General features: G+C 39.6%; 1 protein-coding gene across 3 annotated transcripts in view; it reads left to right on the top strand.

Annotated features, from left to right (window-relative positions):
• Positions 1 to 8: 8 nt before the first annotated feature.
• ZNF385B (zinc finger protein 385B) overlaps positions 9 to 23,176 on the top strand; it is a 165,572-nt gene continuing 142,404 nt past the window's right edge. Inside the window, exon 1 of one of the 3 annotated variants that reach the window (XM_042041117.1) lies at positions 9 to 179. Coding sequence is in view for 1 of the 3 variants with exons in the window: in XM_042041115.1 (XP_041897049.1) it covers positions 1,578 to 1,632 (55 nt within the window). In the remaining 2 variants the exon portion in view is untranslated. Of the gene's footprint in view, positions 180 to 321; positions 737 to 1,548; positions 1,633 to 23,176 lie in introns of those variants that run through there. The other 2 variants (XM_042041116.1, XM_042041115.1) reach the window with 2 other exon arrangements.

Raw genomic sequence — 23,176 nt, 5'->3', positions numbered from 1 at the left:
GCCACGGACGGACAGGGAGACAGACAGAGACGGACAGAAGGACGGGCGCAGCGGGAGAGCCGCAGGGCTCTGGCGGAGTTGCTCCGCGCTCGCCTCGGTCCGACAGGAGCGGGGCTGCGGCTCACGCCCGCCTGCCGGTGCCGCGCTGCCTCCTTCCTTCCCTCCGGGCGGCAGCTGAGGTGAGGGGCGGGCGGCGCCAGGGGCGCGGCGGTGCTGGCGGGGACCTTGCTCAGTGTCACGGCGCGGGGCGAGCAGGGGATGCCCGGCCACGGGGCGCGGCCACAGCCGGAGCCCTGCGCAGCCCGCCCCCTCCGCGGCCGCCGCCGGGCAAACTTTGCCGGCCGGAGCCGCAGGTAGCGGGTCCCCGGGGTGTCCTCCTGCCCGGGCGGGGTGGGCATGGCGGGGGCTTATCGGCGTCTCCGCAGCATCGTTTGTTTGCAGAAAGGATAAAGCGCGTCTCTAAATAGGTCAGGGGCTTCGGCAGCGCCTGGGATTTGCGTAACGATTTTTGTTACGTGGGAAAGGTGCGGGGCTCCCGCTCCCGGGCTCCGAGGCTGCACCGGGCGCTGCTTTCCTGGCACACCGAGTGACTTTTTTTTTAAAAAAGTAGTTGCGTGAGCACAGCTCGGCTTTCTCGTTTTTTAAAACCCGACGACTTCGGGAAAGTTGAATTTCTTCAGCAAAGGTGGAATTAACCCACATGAAGGAGTCATCCTTGATGAGCTAGTTACGCATGGTAAGTGTAAGTGCTTGGCAGCACGAGCCCGTGGACGGTGGTGGCATGCTTAAATGTTAAAGTTTATGTCCTGGTGACACTGTTTCAAAATATGTAGAGGAGATTTAGGTGCAGGATTGTATTTTCTGCAGCTACAGGCAAGAAATGCCCTTGTTTCAGAGGAATTGTCAGATTTTTTGTGCATATGTGAGGGCTTAGGTTTGTTTTCTCTTGTTTTGACCCCTGGTCAAACTTGGGAACTCTCTTCATGGGTTTCAAAGGTTGTGAGCGTGGGATTAGGTCTGTATTGTTAAGCTTGAGTGGAAAATCTATAAATGGAAAAGTTAGGGAAGTATGGCACTGTGAGCCTTTAGAAGTTTCAATAAATCTTCAGAACACACATTTAACTGCAGCTGTGGGAGGAGGGAGATGATAATTTTATTTCCCATACTGTCTGCTGCTGCTGTAGTGATGCCTTGGACAAAGTATAAAAATGATATGCAAAACAAATCCTCTGGCTGTCAAGAACCTGTATACTTTCTCATCTGAATGAAATGTAATATGAAACAGTAGTGCAGACCCCTGAAGTCGCTGGGGATGTGCCTGTGTGATTGCAGTAGGGGTGGATGGAGCAGTGCTGCTGCCGGTCCAGAACGAGAGGCAATGGCAGGATACTGGTGAGATGCCTAGGCTGGTGGATTCAGGGAGAACGTGCTCTTCGAAGCTTCTGCCTCTCGTGGCAGCATTGTGCTCTCCAGTGGATGCAGCCATCCCTTGCCCTGTTACTGCAATTCTTAAAACAAGGAAAAGGTGTGTCTCTTTGTGTAGTCCAGAGCTGATACTATGCTGGTGTGAATGGGTTATGCTGCTGCTTCTTTTCCGAAGAAGTAATATTGCTATTCCTTTCAATTCACCAGGTCAGTAGACTGCTTAGGGGGAGGGACAAGGTTTTTCTTCTGTTTCTAGAGTATTATTCTATAGTTACAAACTTTTTTCTGGTGTTTGGTCTTGCCAGATGGGTTTTCTGTGCCTCAGACCTTTTCCAGTGGATGGGAATTGATATGCTTGTATGAACTCTGAAGGCAGAAGATAAACCAGGAGTTATGAAACTGGTCACATTAATAACTCCTTTTTTTTTAATTGTTTGGCTGAACAATCCACAAGGTAGTAAGACATTAGAAAGGAAACAGTCCTCTTACAAGACATTTTCACTACGTTATCAAGGTGTTATACTTTTTTTTCCCAGTGAATTACATGGTTGCTTGGTTAAACCTAAAAATATTAACAAAAACTATCAGGCGTCAAGATGCTGTGCTGACTTGCCTCTTCCTGCACTAATGGGAGCTTTCCATTGCTCCTGTGCTCCCTCTGCTCTGCACCCTCTCTCACAAGGGATCAATGTATTCACACCAGCACCAATTTCTCTTAACTGACTCTTCTTCACTGTCTGCATCTTTTTTGTTTTTCATCTTTCGGATTTCCTCAGCTAAGTTTTAATAGAGAGGATATCTTCCTCTCGAGTACAGTTGCTCAGAGATAAGTTGGTGTAAAAGCAGCAAAAGACCTTGTGGAAGATAATCTTTTGGGCAGTGTAGGCTTGTTAGTTAATTAGCTCTGGAAGTCCTAAGATTTTGAACAGCAATGAGGATTACTGCATAAAACATAACAGATGCTTTACAGTTGTTGCAGTTTTTTCCCTTCAGGTTGTCACAAGGGATTGTGGTTTGAGAATATTTGCTCTCTGAGTTTGAGAATTTATGAAATGGGGCATTCATATTGTTTTCGAAATGAGCATATGGTACAGTTGTGATGGAACTGGAGTGCAAGGTTCTCTCTAGTGTACTGAAATATGCTGCAAAGCTCGGGTCATCTGTAGTTAATGGGAAGAAAAGATGACTTTGCAGTCTGAATAGCTTGCTTTCTGAAATTCTGCTCTCACTTTGTAATATGCCTTAAGCCCTTTGGAATTCTTTGAATGACAACTTGCAGCAGATAAATATTTTGGTTCTGTAACTTCTGTATTGCATTCAGAAAATTGTAGTACTTAATATATGTCACCCATCAGGATACAATTGTGAATGTTGTGTCTTATGTGATCCTGAATTACCTCTGATGCAGTGAAGGTAGGGCAGATGTTAAATGCCATAATACCCCAGTTAATAAAGGGGGAATTTCCCCAGATCCATAGAATGCACTTGCATATTTTATCCTCAGGCTGATGAATGTACAGAGAGTTGAAAGAATTACAGGAACTTCACTCTCCTGTGTGACTGTAACATCCCTCTGGCTGCATAGATTACTAGATTTTCACCACATACTCTGCTTGCCTAACTACAGATGCAGCTCAGATGTTGATTGAAGGGCTATTTTCTATTGTTATTTTCCCCACAAGTGTAAAAGGTAGAGGTTCTTTTCAAATGTAAAATTTGTCTTTTTACTGCAGTTTCACAGAGCATGCATAATCTTACAATAGGAAGTTTATGGTTTTCATTATTTAACAAAAGCCAGTGATTTAAAAACAAAACATCTAAAACATTTTGAAAACTTGTGTGCTAAGGATTTTTGAAATGCTTTTTCACAAAATTAAGATGTTTTCTGACTTTATGTGATGCACAAAGCAAGCAGGGTAATTATGGCAAAAATTGTTTCTGCACTGTGCAGTCATTTGATGTCATTCTATATTGTTGGAGAAAGTGCTGCCAAAGAGTAGCTGGTATTCTAACAGAGTTCCATTCAGTGAGAGCACTGAGTATTATTAAGTAAGCATTGCTTAATTTATGTTATCAGTAGTACGTTGGTAAAAATAACAAAATACTTGCTAATTTGTTCTGGTATAATGTATCTTTTGGTGCTAGAAAATGAGGGTCTTAGTCTGTTTGCCACAAATAAACCTGTTTTTTCTGATGCCCTGCAATACATCACATTTCATGAAGTTGAGCTAATATTTCCAAGAATGATTAATCATGCCCATTAACTTACAAATTTGTATTGTTTCCTTTCTAAGTGATTGCTCTCCTCAGATCATCTGCAATAATTCTTTTGAATTTCTCAAATGTGAAGCTTAGATTCTTAACACATTGTGCATTTTGCATGCAACTGTGATTCTCCTTATATATTAGCTAAAGCTGACATTACTTTCTGTAAACATATTAATTGACATGTTAAAAATTCATTAGACAACATGAGCTTCCAAGGCTTGTAAAAATAGAAGCCTTGTAAACCAATCTAACTGTATCAGTGCAGCCCCAGTCCTTTGCTTATCAATATCGGTACCTTAACAATTTGCTGCTGCTGAACTACCAGACAGATCTTGTAATGACAGGTGATGCCAATACACAGTGAGGCATGTTATAACTGTGCTGTTTACATTATTGATGATTGTTTGAATATGAGTAAGTTAACCTGTTAGGAAAGCACAGTTAATGCTTCATTCCTCAGTGAAATTATTCAATAAAACTTTGTTTATTGACAGCAACTTTTTTTTTTTGTTGTTGTTATTAAACATTTGTAATAAGGAATTTAAGAGGGGGCAGTAGCTAAACATGAGTACAAGCAGCAACTTTAGACAGCTGAATTCCTTTTTACCTCACTTCAGATATATAAATTCTTTGCAATTACATAGCCATCAAAATGTTTCACAAGTTTTAAAATGTGAGTTTGCGTGGAACACAGAAATGCCATTAAATAGGTTTCAGTTTTCAAATAGGTGAAATGCACTTTCTTCTCTTTCTTCTGTGGCAGAATGTGCAGGCTCTGCATAGTTACGCATCTTGGTTCACAGTTTTCTAGACCTGGTGATTTTGCTGTGTGACAGGATGATGGGTTGTGGTACTGGTAAAATGCTGCGATTCTGAAATATACTGGGCAGTTTTTCATTACTCTCTGCTTTCTTCTGGCAAACTGTTTGGTGCAGAGGTGCCAGTGCTGAAAATATGGCAAACTTGGGGCACACCTGTGGAGAAGTCAGTCATTCTGCATGTGTGGTAAGGTGATCTTGTCTTCTTGAGCACACTGATTTACATTGAGAGCTGTCTCACAGACTCTTCTTGCAAGCAAACCACAAGGCTCAAAGCCAGTCTGCTCTGTTATAGTATCCATTACTTGCACCTGTGTGGCAGGGAAAGTGATCCTGAAGACTAAGGTAAGTCTTGTGTGTAAAGGCAGACTGTGTAACTGCTTACTACAGGCACTGAAGAACAGTGACTGAAATGAGAGTGTTCAGGTCAGGAGAGCAAAGTAAAATTGACTTGAGGTGAAGCTTGAATTATATTGTGACTTTAAAAAGAAATTTTTCTTCATTTTGTTATTTATTTTTCTGTGTTGGGGTATATTTATGATTTATGAGGCTTTTGTTACATCATGGCAGTCAACCTGCCGCCCTTCTACAACTGGTGTGGTCTCATACTGAATAGTTCCTGAGTTAGTTATTGGTGACTGGTGTAGTGCTGATTCCTAGCAGACGATGTGCTCCACTGAATCTTTAACACTTCTGAGCATTACTGAACTTGTAAGATCTAATGAGTTTATAGCATAAGTGGTTGTGACTGTAGGCCCTGTTGTTCTTTCTATATATACTTGTGCAGGTACCAGCAAATTAAACATATGGGAGCAGACTTTGTTTAACAACACATGCTGTTGTATTTTAATTTGACGCGTCTCGGTACATCCCATTTAGATATAGTAGAGTATCAGGTCTCCTTAGTCCTAATATAATTTGATACAAATTCAAAGATTCATTAGGTTAAGAATCAGTGATGTAGCAGGCAACATTAGTATGGTCTGCTTCAAAATGAAACACTGGAAAAAAGTTTAATGTGATTTTCATGTCATCTAGTTTACACTTTACAGTGTTCAATTGTATCTGTCATAATTTTGATTAAAAAGAAACTTGTTTTCCTAAGCCAGGGAAAAAAATTGAGCATAAAGACTCATTATCAAGGTGTATTCCAGAGAAGATGAATTTGGGTAAGATAGTAAGTAAACGCCCTCAAAGTTCTTACTCTGCCCTGTGCAGCAAGACTTTCAAAGAAGATGCAGGAACCTCCTAATGGGATTTTATAATGAAAATGCTAATAAAAGCTAGCAGAGGAGTACCTAGTCTCTTTCTTTGCATGACTGCATATGACCAAAAAAAGTAATTGCATAATCTTTCTTCCTCTGGCCAGCTGCTAATACTGGATGGTGAATCTTTGACTTGAAATTGCAAATTTATGTGCGTGCCTAGGTGCACTTCATCTTTCTGTTAAAATGAGATTATTTAATACGTTACAGTTAAGAAAACCCCTTATAAATCTGCATGAAAACTTTGGAAAAAGATTTAGCCTTTGCCTGTTTCTGCAGTCTGTTGTGTGCAATGCAGGTGCAGTTTATGCCAGACAGATGCTTGGTAGATTGTGGGGTCTGTGCATAGTCAGTACCATGTTTGATGCTTATCTTGGTCCCTTGTTAATCAGAGAATAAGAATACCAATATTATAAACCTCAAATAGCATTATGAGAGCTTAAGACTTGTAAAGTTAAGAATTTGTAAATTAGGAAGTGCTATATACAGCCTTAGCTGGGTCTGTTGGTGGGCATACAAGAGTAACTTGTTTTTCTCTCACCACACTTTGTGCACGGCATGGGTAATAAGTGCTTCAACAATAGTAAAAGAAGTTTTAAAAAATCTTTGCAACACTTCCATGATAGAAATAAAAGAGCATTCTCCTGACATAGGGGGAACTTCAGCACACAGGGGGATCTTCAGCAGTGTTAAATGCCTGGGCTGAGTCTTGGGGTCTGGTACGTCAGCACTTGGAACGATGTAATGTGTGCTCACAGCAGAACTGTTGTCTTGAATGGCAGCAGGAGCATTCAGCACCTCCATAAACTGGAGCCTGCAGTTATCCACTCAGGCTCCCACAAAAGTCATGTGCTAGTAGTGAGTGATTTAAGCAACTTGCCAAACATTTCTAGCAGCTTGGTGGTGGAGCCCAGGCTGTGGATAGATTCTGCACTGCAGCATGTAAGTGCCTTAACAGTGAGAGAATCTTTCTCTCTTGCAGTCTCCTGCTTTTCTTACAATTTCTACAGCAAATGACATTGGGTTTTTTTCATAAGATAGCTGTTCTCATTACTTTGATTGGCTTGACTAATCTTCAGTCTGTGAGGAGAGGGAAAATATGATCTTGTAATTTAAAGAGCCTATTAGTTGGGTTTCTTTAAAAAGAAACCTGTTCTGCCGTAAGGAATCATGGTAATTCTTGAATTTTTCATCAGTGAGTGCTTTTCAAATTGTTAAAACTAGAGCTTGGATTCTGGAGCTTCTGGAATGATTGAAGAAATAAATTTTGTGCTACTATGTGGAGTAGCATTAGAGGCGTGATGTGCTTTGTGTTTCGCTGGTACTTGCTTAGGTATTGTCAGATGCCACTCTGGAGAACTTCACATTCTTTTAGACAGGTGACATCAGAAGCAGGAGAACCTTACTGTCAGGTTTGATAGCTAAAATGGACTTATGATGCTCCTAATCCCATAAGTAATGTGAAAATATTAAGTACTCTAACATATGGGTAGGGATGTTTAGTGCTATATCCTTATTCTATATAAAATTAAACTGCTGAAAATTAATATATGTTCTCTGTACATGTCTAAAATAAATTTTAAAGATGGAAGTCATTCTTCTTTTAAAAATGTCTGAGACTGCTGAAGCTTTAGAGAATAAATCCCATGGGGAGTGGCTGAGGGAGCTGGGGTTGTTTAGCCTGGAGAAGAGGAGGCTCGAGGGAGACATTATCACTGTCTACAACTCCTTGTCAGGAGATTGTAGCCAGGTGGGGGTCAGTCTCTTCTCCCAGGTGACAGGAGGAGAGGAAATGGTGTCAAGCTGCACCTGGAGAGGTTCAGGTTGGACATCAGGGAGAATTTCTTCAGTGAAAGGGTAGTTAAGCACTGGAATGGGCTGCCCAGGGAGGTGGGGTCACCATCCTTGGAAGTGTTCAAGAAACAACTGGACACGGCATTTAGTGCTATGGTTTAATGGACATGGGGATGTTTGGTCAAAGGTTGGACTCAATGACCTTGAAGGTCTTTCCCAACCTTAATGATTCTCTGTCTCCAGGACTTTTACTGATCTAGATAAGACTAAGTCCACTATACTCAGGGACCCCTTCTCTACTGCAGGCAGGTGACAGATGCTCTGGAGCAAGTGATACTCCCGAAAGGCTAGACAAGAGCTGCCTACACTGACATTTTCTTTCTCTTTCAAACAGGTTTGAGAATTCATTTCAAGCAAACTCTGCTGTCTTTCCTTGGCATGTGGGTTAGTCTCACAATCTCACGAATGTTACAAAAATAGCTTAAGAAACCAGACAATGGAGCTTTACAAACTTCAGCATCAGAGAAATTTGCATGGTGATCAGCAATAACAAATTTTGACAGAAGTAATGTCAAAATCTGATTATGTTGTCAACTTCATAATTTGGTTATATTGTCAACTATGTTAACTCAATAGATTTGTTGCATCTCAATTGTCCCCATCATAATTGCAATTTATTATGTAACTCAAATAGGATGGGGCAGTGAGAGGTTGACAAGACAGGTGTGGTGTATTTCTTGTTTTTACTGCTTTCAGTGAATTTGCATTAGCCAATATTTCTACATATAACTTGGTGATGACTTGTTGCAGTGTAAAAGATACAGAAAACCTGTGCCATTCAAGGAACCCCATGGACCACTCTTATGTGTTATTTGTAGTTCTTTGAAGCTTTTCACCTTTTTTTTCTTAACTGTAAATTAGAATATTGATCAAGTTTCTGTATCACAGTTTCTTAAGAAAGTATCTGACTTATTTGTCTTCATTTTAGGTTGGACATCTAGATCTTGAGCAAGGATAGGAGAACTTCCTTCTTGTTCAGAGGGAGAGATTTATACTAACCTGATTTGGTGAATGTTTTAAAAAAAAAAGGAAGCACACGCTGGCGTTAAACCCCAGATGACAAAATGCAGACGGGCTGCAGGGAGCCTGGGGCTGACAGGAGCATGTGGGGTCTGTAATCTCTACGTGCAGCACCACGGCTGCTTCCTGCCTCATGCAGTTGATCAGAGGGGCTGTTTTGCCATGTGGTTGTGATAACTATGGGAATTGTCACAGGCAGTTAGGAGCCAACATCATGTTTCATGCTGAGCATGGGAGCTTGGCAGGTTTGCTTTTGTATGCTTCTACCATATAAATGCCTTTGTAATATCAACATGATGGTGTGGCTCATGTTTTTACAGAGCTGGAGATCACATTTTGTGTGATACTGAATCAAAGTTTTAAATGTTTCTGATTATGTATTTTTTTATATATATAGATATATATATATGTTCTTGAATCTGTTCCTGTCATTTATTGTTGCTACTGTTGTATTGTTTCTTCCATCTTATGAGAACCCTCAAATTCCTTTGACATCAATGACTTTTTGCAAAAAACTGATTTCTTTTCAAATTTCTTATAAGGTTGAAGTAGCTGGCTGTGGGCCAAGAAGTAGTTTATGTTGTTTAAAAGGATCATTTCAGCTTGCATTTCCAAACAGACTAGTTTATAAAACTCAGCATTGCTGTTTTTTAAGAATTGTCAGAATGTCTCTAAAATGTTTGTTACAAGGATTTGTATTTCTTGTTTTTTCCATAAAGCCATAGGCAAAACTTAATTCACTTACCAGACTGCTGCCAAATGCTTCTCAGAATTAGTAGTGAAGATTAAAAACTTATTTGGCCAGCAACTCTCTGGGTTTCTTGGAACACCCCAGTAAAATATGAATCCCCTTATGGATGGTGCCCCATTTTAAATAAAAATTCTTTTGGGCCCCTTTTCCAGTCAGTGAAGTCTGAAATAGAAGTGTAGTTTTAAAAAATTCACATACCTGTTTTTCTTTTTTATTCAATAGAAAAAAAGAAGAATGCTCTTTAAAAATAAAGCTCACTCATCAAACTTGTGTATAATTTAGAATGCAAAAACATTTATTCTTCCTTTTTTTTTAAGGTATTTAATGGGAAACCACAGTTGGGAAAATGGGGTATAAGACTAATCACTTGACTATTCCTTGCAGTTACACATTGGGACTGATGAATATGTATATTTTTTAAAGAAATGTATATTGGTAATGATTACTTTGAGATTCATTCTCTTGCATTTGATGAATTGCTTTGGTAGCTACAATTATTAGATCTCTAAAAAGAGGGTGAAGAAGGAATAAGAATTGAACATATATCTGCATATATCTGTTCAATTAAGTCTTTTAGAAAAAAAGCTCTTGGAATTAGAGGATCATCCCTGTGCTCTGTTTTTATATGGCTTTGGTGTAACAAGTTTCTTACCTAGATGCTCTAGATGTCACAGTAACATGCATATTTAAAAGCCCTTTTGGGTTTTTAGATACGTTTCAGTTAACGTGTCTGCATCCTATTTAACCCTTCAAAGAAGAACTTTTACAACATAATTGCATTGACTGAGAAATCTGGTATCCGGAAGTAGATTTTTTTTTTTTTTTCTCAAATGAGTATTGCCTTAATTGGTAAAGGAATTCTCTAAATAGCCTGAAGTGTTTGCACTGAAGTTTAAGGGCTAGATTTTGATACATTTGATTAATACTTTGCCTTAGTGTATGTAGAGATTTCCTGGGTTGTGAATTTCTGTCTTCTGAAGCGTAAGAGTTTATTCTAGTAAGAAAAAGAGTGAAGTAAGTTGAAAGACTATACAAGACTGTGCTGCAATACAAGACAGAATGATCTGTTACTAAAAAGGAAAAAAAAAGGTGAGTCAGGGTTTCATGGCGCTTCCCTGCTAGGAAGTTAAATATTGATAGGTAGCATTGCTCAGCTCTTAGATAAAATACCTATCTGCTGGAAATGTCTTTTAATATTTTACAATATATTATACAAAATATGGCCAATTTTAGAGTTCTCTGATATGCAACAATGCAAAATTTTATGGTTAGCTGACTCTTTAATTAGCTCTCATTCTGTCTCATATGATTTATAGCTACATGACTCCTATGTAAAAATGATACATGACTTAATGAAGCAGAAAGCCACAATGGGTTCACACCTCTAGTTGTTTAATGGTTTCCTGGAGGTAGGGGAATTGTTATGTTGCAGAAGAAGAAGCTGTAAGCATCTCCTTGAATAATATGGCAAGAATGTAAAAGTCCACGTTGCTGTGACTTACAGTTGTTTGCCTCCCTGTCACATATAAAATTCATTTGAGGGAGGGAGGGAGGGAATGTGGCTCTTCCATAAAGCATAAAAGTAGCGGGTAAGGTGAGAAATGCAGATGTAATCTTTCTTGCTCAAGCTTAGTGTAGTGCAGCTGTTTGATGTATTTGGAATCTAACTTTTTCTTGATCCTAGAGAAATAGTGTTTCAGTGAGATTTAATTTCAATAATGGGCTATTTGGGGAGGTTTCTTCCAAATGGCTACTTTGACCATACAAGTAACTTTTTTGAAGAAAGAGGTGATTTTTGCTGTGTTACTCTTACACCTGAAGTTTCTCTAATTATGCTTCTGTTAGTTTCACATATTTGTCCTTAGAGCATCTTTGATACAGGGGTTCTGATTTTCTCAATTCCAATACTATAATTCAAATTAGTTAATTCTGGGTTCTTAGTAGTTTAAGTGGTCTAAGCATGTCTTCTTTAATGGAAAGGGGAAAAGAATCAGGGATATCAGAGAAATGAACAGCCTTCAGCCTTGTTTGGATCTCCAGAATCAATATGGTTTCTATTTGGGGCAGCAGCTTTCAGTAATTTCTATGGGGAACCCTCTGAAATGAAGTGGAATTAAGCCTTTTTTTTGTACTGTGCAGCTGTATGGTAAATGTTAAAGAATTACCACCTTCTGCCAAGAGTACAGTAACATTACAGGTATGTTCTGGCACCAGTGTCTGACATAAACACACATTTATTTCTGAATGTGTCGTGATCTATATCCATTTCCTACATATTTCAGGAAGTGACCATTCCTTATTTAGCTTATGGTCCTATCTCTATGGAGCCACAAAGGCTAGGGCCTTTCCTGGCTTGCATCTGAGGGTTGGGGTTTGCCCCTAGAGTTTTGTAGATACATCTCCCTTCCCTCCGTCCCTCCCTCTTTCTCTCTTTCTTTTTTTCTTCTTATTTTTTTTCCCCTCTTGTGAAGTTTGGACTTACTGTTACTAATCTGCAAGAACTGTGTGGTAACTTTCCAGTTTATATATGAACTACTGAGTTTGTAAGTGAACACCTACTCCCGTGATGGGAGATACAGTTTCCAAAATAAATTGTGGGGTTTACAAAGAGTAATGTTTTGCTCTTGCCAGGTGTTTATTGATTAATTAAGGATTTGTAGAATTTACAAGTTCTTCCTTCAAATATCTGGTTACATTCTCAAATTCATAAAAATTTTTTTAGTGTTTCTGGACTTCAAAGTCTCTTCTGGAACCAGCAGTCTTTGGGACAGCTGGTCCAGGAATTTTTAGATATTTGGGGAAAAAATAACCACACTCCCCCTCTTCCCAGTCTCCTCTAAGCACTGGCAGTGGCTCTAATTGTGCAAGTGGGCTGTGCAATTGTTGCATTTGGCTTTTGGACTCTCACATAATCCTTTTAAATGTCGGTAGAAGAGAAAATGTGCTTTTCTGTTTTACAATTGCAGTTTGTGCTTACTTTACGTTTACAGTTAAACACAAATACAGTATTCAAGGAAATGCAACTTTATGAGGTTGTGGTAGAGTTTGAGAAATTAGTGAAAAGCAAAGATTACTGCTCTTGGAAAGGTAGATCAGTCCTCTGTATTTGGTAGTGTGTTAAGTTATAATTTCAGAAGTGAATTATAGAAGCTTTCCCAGCACTCATGAAATTGTAACTTCTGGGAAATCTCAAAGAAGCTGTGGTTTCTGCTGGACCTTTCAAGGTGACTGTTTTGTCATATATAATGGCGATCTTGCTCAAAGTACAAGGAACATCGGAAGGGCCATTTTCAGAGTAGTGTAGAGAGTACACGTGGCATTCACTGAATAATCCTGGAAGTACTCGCTGCCAGAATGGAAAATTTCATAGTGCAATGCCCCGCATGCCCTATGGTCTATGTTCTCACTCCTCTCAAATCTGGCTGGAGGCTTTTTAAAGGATTTTGTGTCAGCGTGTGACTCTGTTGTAAACCAGAATTTTGGCGGTGGTGGTGGTGGTGGTTCCCGATTCTGTGTGTGTGTGTGTGTGTGTGTGAGCTCACTCATCACCACGAGGTAGGCTGAGGTCACCTACTGGGAGCAGCCCTGTCTGTGAATGAGGGCACACTAAGAAAGTGAACTTTGGCCTAGTTAATGAGCTAAACTAGAAAGAGTTTTACTTAATACGAAATACAAGCACCTGTGTTGAGGTATTTTAAGTAAACATGTTCATATTCGTGTAAGTTAATAGCTGCAGATGCTATTAAAATCATCCAGCATCTGTTTTTCTTTGGGAATGTTTTATCCAATCCCGAGTCATCCTGCCTTAACTTTGAATATGACCAATTCTGTTTTACAAAGTGGTATGTTTTGTAGGCATTTTTGTAGGTAAGAAATACATATGTTGGTAAATATGTGAATATAAAATGGTGACACTTTATTTAAAGGTGTTTGCATACTTGCTGTCACCATGAGGTTATTACTGAACTATTCAACTGTTTTTATTCCTAACTCTGGCATTTTTTTGAGGTACAGATGTACTTGATGTACTTGGCTGCAATCATGCATGTGTGGGGTCTCTCGTTTTCTAGGGACATTGTCGCACACTCACTGATCCACCTGTGTAGAAGCATTTGTGAGATCAGAGCCTAAGCATATTACTGCTAAATGTAATTAGATGCTAGACTCACACTGGAGCGCAACTGCTTCCAAGTGTCACCCAAGATTAACTGAAGAACAGGAATGGTTGAAGACATTTTAACTACTGAATACTTGGAAAACCATTCTGAGGAGGCAGACTTTTAAAATTGATACCTGAGGACTGTGAGCCATTACTGAATGTGTAACTCCTTACTGAAAAATTAGTTTTAAAATGTTCCTCTTTGCTTAGTCTTATTTAATTTTTTTTTTTTTCCTGTGAAATAGTTTGATCAAAAAGTGGTATCTATGTATTAGCATATTGATTGTTTTGCTGCTGATTTTGCTGAGTGGTGGTGTCTGCTAAAAAAATCTTTCTTCTTTGTTTGTATAAGAAATTTGAAATGAGTATCTAAAAGGCAAGGTCAGTATGATCAAATCAAGTATTTCCCAACTTGAATGAAATATTGTATTAAAATGGCAAATAATGGATGCCATAGTGGCACTGTTTAGGCTTGCTATGTTTTAGGAACCTTGGGATTAGTGTTTATCTGTCCCATAAAGGACACAAATCATTTAGATTAGAAGTAATCTGATTGTATTGAAGTACAAATTATAGCACAAAGGCCATTCAAGTGGGTTAAGTGACCAGGGTTGGTAAACACCATATGACTGCTGATTGGTTGATGAAAGAGTATTAACTGAAAGATAATGATGGATTTTAATCCAAATCTCTAAAGCACAACAGCTGTAGTTCCCAAATGAGTTCACTCACTGACAGTTTTAGGACACCGATTTATTTTTTCCTATTTCTCTTGCACAACAATTACTTTGAAATATAACTTATTTTTCCTGTATAGGATATAGCTATTCCACACAGCTTTCTTTGGTTAGATTTCTGTTCTACTTTCAGTGAATTCATTACAATTTTTCTGCATTTTACATTGGAGAAATTTTATTTCAGTGTTCTGCAATATGCTAAGGTAAATTGTTTGGGTGATGTGATTTAGGACATTCAGCTGAGGTTCTTTCTTTTCATGTCTTTTTATGAACATGGTATGAAGTCTAGTTAAGTACTAAAAAAAAGGCAAACTGGTATTCCATATGAGCTTGTTTTCAGAATGTTTAATGATGTTAATGCCTAATGCTTATGACTGATAATAAATTATCTGAATTTGTGTAGTGTTTTTTATTTCAGAGTGCCTATATGTGGTTTAAAAACGGAAAGTGCATTGCATAAAAATTATATGATACAATAAAAATCTTATGATATCTTAAGAGTGAGAAGTGGCAGCTGTTTATTTCTACAATGTAACATTGTTTAGGATGTGAAATGAAAAATGTAGGCAGACTGTATGTATTAATGATTTCAGTGTTGGGGCAATACTACCTTTTTTTAGGTTGTTGCAATAAGAACTTGGTGGGAAAGTTTCACATTCTCTCAAGTTTTCCCTCCAAATTTGTGCTTGCCCTAAAGTCAGCATGTTCATTAAAAAAATCAGATTAATGTCTTCAAAAAGAAAGTAATTTAACTTTGTGGTTTCCTGGTCCATCTGTCTACTTGATTTTGGGAGGTCAAAAAGAGACCAGATGAAGTGGTACTTAATAATTGTTTACAGTCTAAATGGTCAGACACATGAAAAATAGTTAAAGTCTTTCAGAATGATACTGTTTCATCTTGTCTGTCTATGTATCTAAAAAATGTGTGTGATAAAACCATTCCTTTATTGTTATTCAGGATTTATTCAGATAATCTCTATGATATGCTGTCATGCCAGGAGTAGGCATTGGATCAGCCTGTGTGCTGTCCCTACAGATTGTTTTGAGAGCAAAAATGGAGTCATTAGTACTTAGGTCATGTTTTTTCCTTTTGATGTAGGCATGCCTAATGCTATAAATAGTGTAAGTAGGTATGGAACTTCTCATTTGGATTAGTATAATTCAAAATGCAGTTAGGAAAACTGCCTGATAAAGAAGTTATTGGTAAAGACCTTTGCAAAATTGGGAGGATATTGGTCACTTCATGCTGAAAGGAGACCTCAAATGCAATTACGTTGCAGCAGCCTGAAATGCTGTTAGAAAATCATGATAAAAAATTTGTGACCTGCCTGTACTTGGTTTTGAGCCTATGAAGTCTCTTAATTTGTTTTCTTATAAATATAATAGGTACTGCTTAGGTATTATAACACAGTAAATTTCTCCCTGAAAAGCTGCATAAAACAAATTTCCAATAAATGGTAACTATACTGCAGGTGCTATCTTGAGAGTTAAAGCTATTTGGGTATTGGCTTGTGCATTTGGATAACTACTGCTACTTCATGGGAAGGACAAAGCAAGAAAAAAACCCCAAGAAAATCTCACAAGGTGCTCATAATATGTTTTATATATGTCTTTTGTGTATATGCTTGGCCCAGCAATGGAGCAATGGAATATAATGTCATGTGTCATTCTTGCACAAGCAGTTGTGCAAGGACTTTGGTCTGCCCAAAGTTAGGACAGGCAATGGGATAGAGGAACCTGCTAAGTGTTGTTTCTCATGTTGACAGACTAAACGTGTCTTATAGCTTTTGACATTTTGAATGTGGTTAATCCTTAGATAATTATCTGTGAATTTTTTGGTCACTGGAGCTTATGAAGCTGGGCAAATCCAAAGGTGGCCATGAGGTGGTGGGAGGTTCCTCCCCTTCTTTGTGCCTTTGGGAAATTTTACGGTGGGAGGAATGTTAGGCTTAGCCACAAGTATGCAATGAGTCAAAAAAAACCCTCAACAACATGCAAATGGTGACTGTGCAACTCTTGAAAATCTTTAGAGAACAAGATCAAGGGTGATGAGTATATAGTAGTACATAGTTGTACTGTGGCTGAAGGTTCTGCTGTAGCATCTGTGGTTGCACAGAGTTAGAGTGATAGCCCTCTCTATTAAGATACTTCTTTCTCCCTGTTGTGTATTTTATTGTTGTGTTTTGGGGTTTTTGCTTATTTTTTTAGGAGAGATCATTAGTATCTCAAAAGGAGGAGACTGGGCATTAGGGTACATCCCCATTTCCTGAAGGAGTATTTGTTGATCATGTCTAGCACAGCTACAACTGCCACCTGAGCTCTGCCCCATTCCAAAACATGAGCAGGACTGAGGAAACTGGCACTGTATCAGCCTGGTTCACAAAGGGTCTCTGAATTGAAAGATCTTATTATAGGTTAAAAGTGTTTGAAAAACAAAGCTGCTATCTCACTTCTCAAATTGATTCCTGCCCTAAATTTGGGGAAAAGTCTTTAAATGTTAAACAAAAAAAAAAAAACCCTTTGAAAGTTGCTTCTGTAAAATTTTGAGTTCTCAAGTTTTCAGTTTTTCTGTTTGTGATGCTTGTTTGACATTGCTGAAACAGATGCTTATGATGGTATTTAATGACTATGCAATTTCTGAAAATAACAGTTTGACAAAATTGCTTATTTTATAGAGAAAACTGGCCACAAACCAGGATTTTTACAAGAGGAAGTAGAAAATGTATGTGGGAAATTTGTAGCTGTATACATTTGGAAGTTTCTTTTGGAAACGAAGTCCTTAATATCCATTCCTTTGTAAGGATATTTTGTGGTATCTCTGAACTCTCGTTGCTTTCCTGTGTCGCCTGCTATGGCAGATGAGTCTGTTTCTGCTGACAGTTGAACTGGGCTTTCTTCATTCATTTGTTAGCCAAGGAGTGATAAATACTTAAAAAAAATAATGTGGCATTTAATTGAGTGATTGGCCTAATGATTGAATTGGCCATTTAGCATAAGCTGAATTAATTACAATAGGTGAGAACTCTCACTTAATTACCATACCTAATGAAGCATAATTAAATAAAAAGATTTGTTTGTATATTGTTTAGAAGTATTTTGTTAAATGAACTAGTGGTTCCTAGCCTTCCTGCCTTTCAGGGATAAGGGAGCATTAATGCTGCAATTGCAAAACTGGTGAGTGTCCATCTGGAGTTCAGAAAACTGATTTGGTTACTGCTCGTGACAAGTTCAGACTGAGATGGGTGCAGAGAAGGGTTCTGGCCAGGGAAGAGGAGATCCTGTTTAGTTATGGGGAGAATTCCTTAGTTTTGGAAAATAAAGGAATTATATAATCATAGAGTTTTGGATTGGAAGGGACCTTAAAGGTCATAGAGTTCCAACCCCCAGCTGTGGGCAGACACACCTTCCCCCAGATCAAGTTGCTCAGAGCCCCATCCATCCTGATCTGGAACACTTCTAGGGATGGAGCACCCACAGCTTCTCTGGGCAACCTCTGTTCTAGTGCCTCGCCACTCCTATAGTGAAATAGTTTAAGATTATAACTAATCTAAACTACCCTCTTTCCGTTTAAAGTCATTACCACGTCTCCTGTTACTACATGCCCTTGTAAAAACGGGGAGGTTGCGGCAACACAGGGGAAGACAAAACACCTGCCTTCTGATGGATTTATGGACTGCACACAGCAGGGAAAGAAATTAAACCATCAGCCAGGGTTGACCCATAATCAGTGCCTGGATTGTATGACCAAATACACGCCTGGTTGTTCAGGGTTTGTCTTGGTGTGTGAAGGGCTGGGAGCCTTTGGCAGAAGAGCCCTCTGCACTCCCTTGGAGAAGAGGAGCCTGTGGCCAAGACGATCTCCCCCAGAGATAAGCAACCTTCCTCTGGGTCATGGTGAGAAAGTGACCCACCCCCAGCATGCCTTGTTTCAGTGTGGTAACAGCCTGTACTCAGTTGGCTGGTTGGTTTCTACCCCACCCGCTGCCTTCCCCGTATGACCTCTGTCCCCGAGCCCTGATGGAGGGCGTTCTTGTCCCTGGCCTTCCCTTCACAGAGGCTGCTGGACAACAAAGGCTGCCTGTGTGGAGCTGCTGTACGCGGCTCCTTCTCTGTATCCCCGAGTTTGCCTTGGGTGATTTCACAAAGGGCTCAATCGCAAGAGCTGGGATCACTTGTAGCTGAGAAATCGCTACACTTGCTGAAATCCCCTGCTGCCCAGGCAGGATTGCCACCGCCCCTGGAAGAGCTGTTTCTTGCAGGACACTCTCTCTAGGACGGTCGTGGCACACTGGGTTGTCCACCCCTGGCTCTCTGGAAGCAACACTGGCGGAAGTACATGAGGACTAGAATTTAGGTTTGGTTTTGTTTGGGTTTTGTTTTTTAAAGCCTTATGTTTCTTGCAGTGATAAAGCATAGCAGCAGTCCGGACCCCTGATCAAGTGCATGGCTGACAGAACATAAATGCTCCTGCCTAAACATTGTCAGCTCTGAACATTCAAAAATCATCTCAGATCTAGAAGAAAATTGAAATTGGTTTCTCTTTAATTCCCTTCTAGTTTTTGAGCCTTTAGGGTTCATGTTTTCAGTCAGCTCTGCTAGGATTAGAAGGATATTTAAAAAGCTAGAGTTCCTGGGGATTTTTATGACTGCATGACCCAGGCTTAAGAAAAATGCCTAATACTGCAAGATATAATTCTGAGAGCTAGCTGCCCTGAATTTTTGAGTGGAGTATCATAAGCAAAGGCGACATCAGATTGATAAATTGGATTTTACAAAGTGAACCTTTCCAAATGTTTCGTGTTTCAAAATCTCATGCTTGTGATATCAACACAGGAGGCATATTCAGTCTGCTGGGTCTTTTAAGGCAGTAAGTGTGTTTAAAACTGCCTTTAATAGAAATTGTGTTCAGTTATCAGCTATTCAGCAAAGGACAACTTGAGCACAGATCAGCTAGGTAAGCCAGTGTGAGAGAGCAAGATCTTCATTAATTGGAGGATTTAATAGAAGAATTGTTTATCACAATGATGTTCTGCATTACGAAGTCAACTGTTTGCACATGGAAAAAAGAATGGGTTTCTAAAAATATTAATAAAATGTTGAGGAAATTGAAAACTAACAAATGTCTCCAAGGAATGTGACAGCTCGGGCAATGGAGAGAGCTACTGAAATAAGGTATAAAAGTCAGCTTTACTGCAATCTTAAAGTTGCAAAGGGCTTTGAAAAGTGAATGACTGGAGAGAAATATCTCATGAGAGTAAAATGGGCTTCTGAAAGATAACTTCAGCTGAAAATGCTTAGGTAAAAGCTTCTCGTTGTGAACCTCAGCATTTTCTAGTGCAAAAAATTTATATTCTGCTCACACTTTCATCTTTCTGGGGGTTATATTTATTCAGAGGAGATTAATGGCCAATTTTCTGTGTGACTGCTGTCATCAGAAGTTTATCCCTTTGCAAAATGACTTTTTTTACTTTTTAGGGGAGCAGTATGCATGAAATTCTGTGAAGACTTCAAATACATAGTTGTAAAATGACAGGTGGAATGATGTTTATATCCCAGAGCAGATGCCAGCCTTGTGTTCTATGCAGGATGGCAGTACAAGACTGGTTGTGACTTGTATAATTTTATGTCAGATCTTTTTGTCTTAAATAACTGGTATTGAATTTTAAATGCATTTATGATTACCTGGCCATTTAATAAAGCCACGTGTTCTACAGAGAGCTGCACTAGGATGTGCAGATTAGTGAACTCTGCAGTAGAGGAAGCAGTCTGGGATGATTTAAAACAACTGACAGTTGTACAAACACTCATTTAAAGAAGGGTAAGGAAACATGTTTAAGGAGCATGGAGCATCTACTTTGTTGCCCCTCATTTCTGCTGGCTGCATGTGTGTGGGGAGAGGAATGACAAATCCTTTTCTTTTCCTGTAGTTTTCCAGAGTTTGCTTTTTTTTTTTTTTTAGGTAGTCCCTGCTTTTTTTTAGGTAGTCCCTGCTTTTTCTTAGGAAAGCTGTCATTTGCAGTTGGCTGGTGTATTCTGTTCCTCTGCCCTTCATGGTATGAATGCTGGAGGAGGTGATGCACTTGTGCTGGGCTGGAGGCATCTTCCTTGAGCGTTTGCTGCCGGGCCTCCTGGAGGATCTCTGCTGGTGCAGTTGTGTGGGCTTTAGTGCCAGGGACTCTGACAGTGTAGGGCCCCTGCAGCGACCTTTGCAACCCCTCTCTCCCATTACTGTGCAGTACAGATCTTCTTGATCTTTCCCCTTTGTGTCCTGTTCTTCTGATGTTAATGATTTAAAGGCAATTTGTCCATATTTTGAAATTTTACTTCTTAAGGGTTGAGCTTAAGCAGTGCTTTTTCTTCATCCATGCAGACAGCGATGTGACCTTTATACTTTGTGCAAGGGTTAATTCCTTGCCTCAGCGAAAGGTTTTCATGTACCTGGTGATCTAAGAAGATTGGAAAAATGCTTCTGTGGATGCATTTTTCCATTTTCTCTGCTTGCTTTAGATACTTACAGATGTACAAAAAGAAATTTAATTAGATAATTTAAAAAGAATGGATAGAATTATTTAATGTAGTTTGAGTGCCTAATAGTTGGTATTAGGGAAATGGCTGTATTTTCAATTAACCGTCTATGAATGGATATGACAGATGAAGTGAGTTTATGCTGGTTGTGAAGCGGGCAGAAGATATACTAGTTCTGCCTTTTAATGGTCTTTTCTTTCTTCTGTGTATATATAATATGACAGCTACAGACTCTGCAGAGAGGGTAGAAAAAAAATTGGACCTGGGCAAGAATTGATGGAGACTAACTAGCAAAATGATAGCACTATATAGATTGCAAGAAAAGGAGGTAGAAAAAACATCCTGTTGGCAAGAAAGGAAATTCCTAAAATTTTTTTTTCAGGACAAGGAAAACTGTTAAGTTCTGCAAAATTGCTTCTTGGTCTAAGGTTCTCTCTGAACTTGTGGGCCGTATGTGCCTCTTGCTGCTGATCACAGTGAGAAACCTTAGCTGTTCCCAGGTCAGTAGGTGGACCCAGCAGAACATTTTAACTTCTTCTTGATTTACATTTAGTTGCATTTACAGTGCAACTCATTCTTATTTTATTGGGCAGTTAGAGAGCTATAGCCTCCCAATTTGTATGATCTAAAATAAACTAATCTAGTAGGTCTCAACAAATCATCTAAACTTGACAGCAGATGGCACATGCTTTTTATTTAGCCCTGCATATACTATCTGGGTGGGTGGTAACTGCCTTAGGACAAAATCAGCATCCCACCAGTCACCATCTGGGATGGCAGATGATATGTGGGACTGTCATGAATAAGCATTCTGATGTTTGTAAATGTCTGAAGGAAGACACTGCTTGTTAACGTGGCAGTTGGTATGCAGTCACCACCATGAGAAGCTCACTTTATGCAGTAATCAGCAAAAGAGGAATTGTGTGCCTTGGGTTCATCTCTGGAATATGGGTGGGTGTAAGTTGATTCTTCCATAATTTGTTCATTTTGATGGCAAACTTGAATGGTTCTTATCTTGACAGACCTTTAGTCTTTGTCATTGCTTTTGTACTAAAAATTTTATTCTCTTAGGTACTGTGTCAGCTGTGGTATTTAGATGCCTCATACTGCATCATACCCCATGCTGACAATGAGCACACATCTATGCTGTGAAACGTGCCCTTGCTTTGACAGTGTATTCTGAGCTGATGTGGAAATGGAGGGGACAATTTGGAGAAAAAGACATGAAATTGCTTGCAAAAAACACCCCACAGTTTTGTTCCAGATGCAGGAATAGAAATGCACATCTTCTGGCCCTCCTCTACTCCCATTTTTCCTTTTTCCCCAGGGAAGATGCAAAGACAGAAGTCTGAACCATGAGGATATCCACAGGCCACTCCCCTCATCTTCTCTGTTCCTGGCTCTATGCACTAAGCCTCTTTCCTGAACATAAGAGCTTTGAAAAATGTTACTTAGATCTGCCTTTTTGGAAGGGCTGCTTGTCATTCATGTGACAGGTTCCTTATGTAGAGTATTTTAGACAGTAAAGCTGGCCTTGTAGGAAACTCTGAGTTGTACCAACTACAAACATCTTTGAAAGGAAGAAATCTGTGCATCATGCAATTTGATTCCTGCTGCACTTACAACATCCATTTTGGTTTGTGTTATTACTGTTTTCTCACTTAGCTGGTCTGTGTACCAGCTGAAATAGGTTCCATAGAATCAAAGAAAGGTTTGGGTTGGAAGGGACCTTAAAGACCAACTAGTTCCAACCCCCTGCCATGGACTGGGGCACTTTGCATGAGGCCAGGTTGCTCAGGGCCTCATCCAGCCTGATCTTGAACACTCCCAGGGATGGGGCATCCACAGCTTGTCTGGGCAGCCTGTTCCAGTGTCTCACCACCCTCATAGTGAAGAATTTCTTTCTATTATGTAATCTAGACCTATCCTCTTTCAGTTTGAAGCCATTATGTCTTGTCCTGTCACTCCATACCCTTGTGAAAAGTCCCTCTCCAGCTCTCTCATAGCCTTTTCAGGTGCTGAAATGTGCTCTAAGGTCTTCTGGACCATTCTCTTCTCCAGGCTGAACAACGTCAACTCTCTCCCTCTCATCATAGGAGAGGTGCTTCCATCTTCTAATCATCTTTGTGATCCTCCTCTGGACTTTCTCCAGCAGATCCATGCCCTTCTTACATAGGGGTCTGCAGAGCTCTATGAAACAACAGTTTAATGAAATGACATCTACTTTAGTGATTCAAATAGCTGACTTGACTATTCTTTTTTTCAGTGCCTCCAGAATACTTGGTGTAGAATATCTACAAGAGTCCAGGGCTTAAGAAGTTTATGCAGTTTAGTGGTGCTGGAATTGCCAATGG

The sequence above is a fragment of the Corvus kubaryi genome, unplaced genomic scaffold (assembly GCF_017639235.1).
Source record: "Corvus kubaryi isolate FWS band 111438036 unplaced genomic scaffold, C.kubaryi_AGA036_p1.0 37396, whole genome shotgun sequence".
NCBI lineage: Eukaryota > Metazoa > Chordata > Aves > Passeriformes > Corvidae > Corvus > Corvus kubaryi.
The sequence above is the reverse complement of the archived record's forward strand: the minus strand, read 5'-3'. Positions and strand labels throughout refer to the sequence as shown.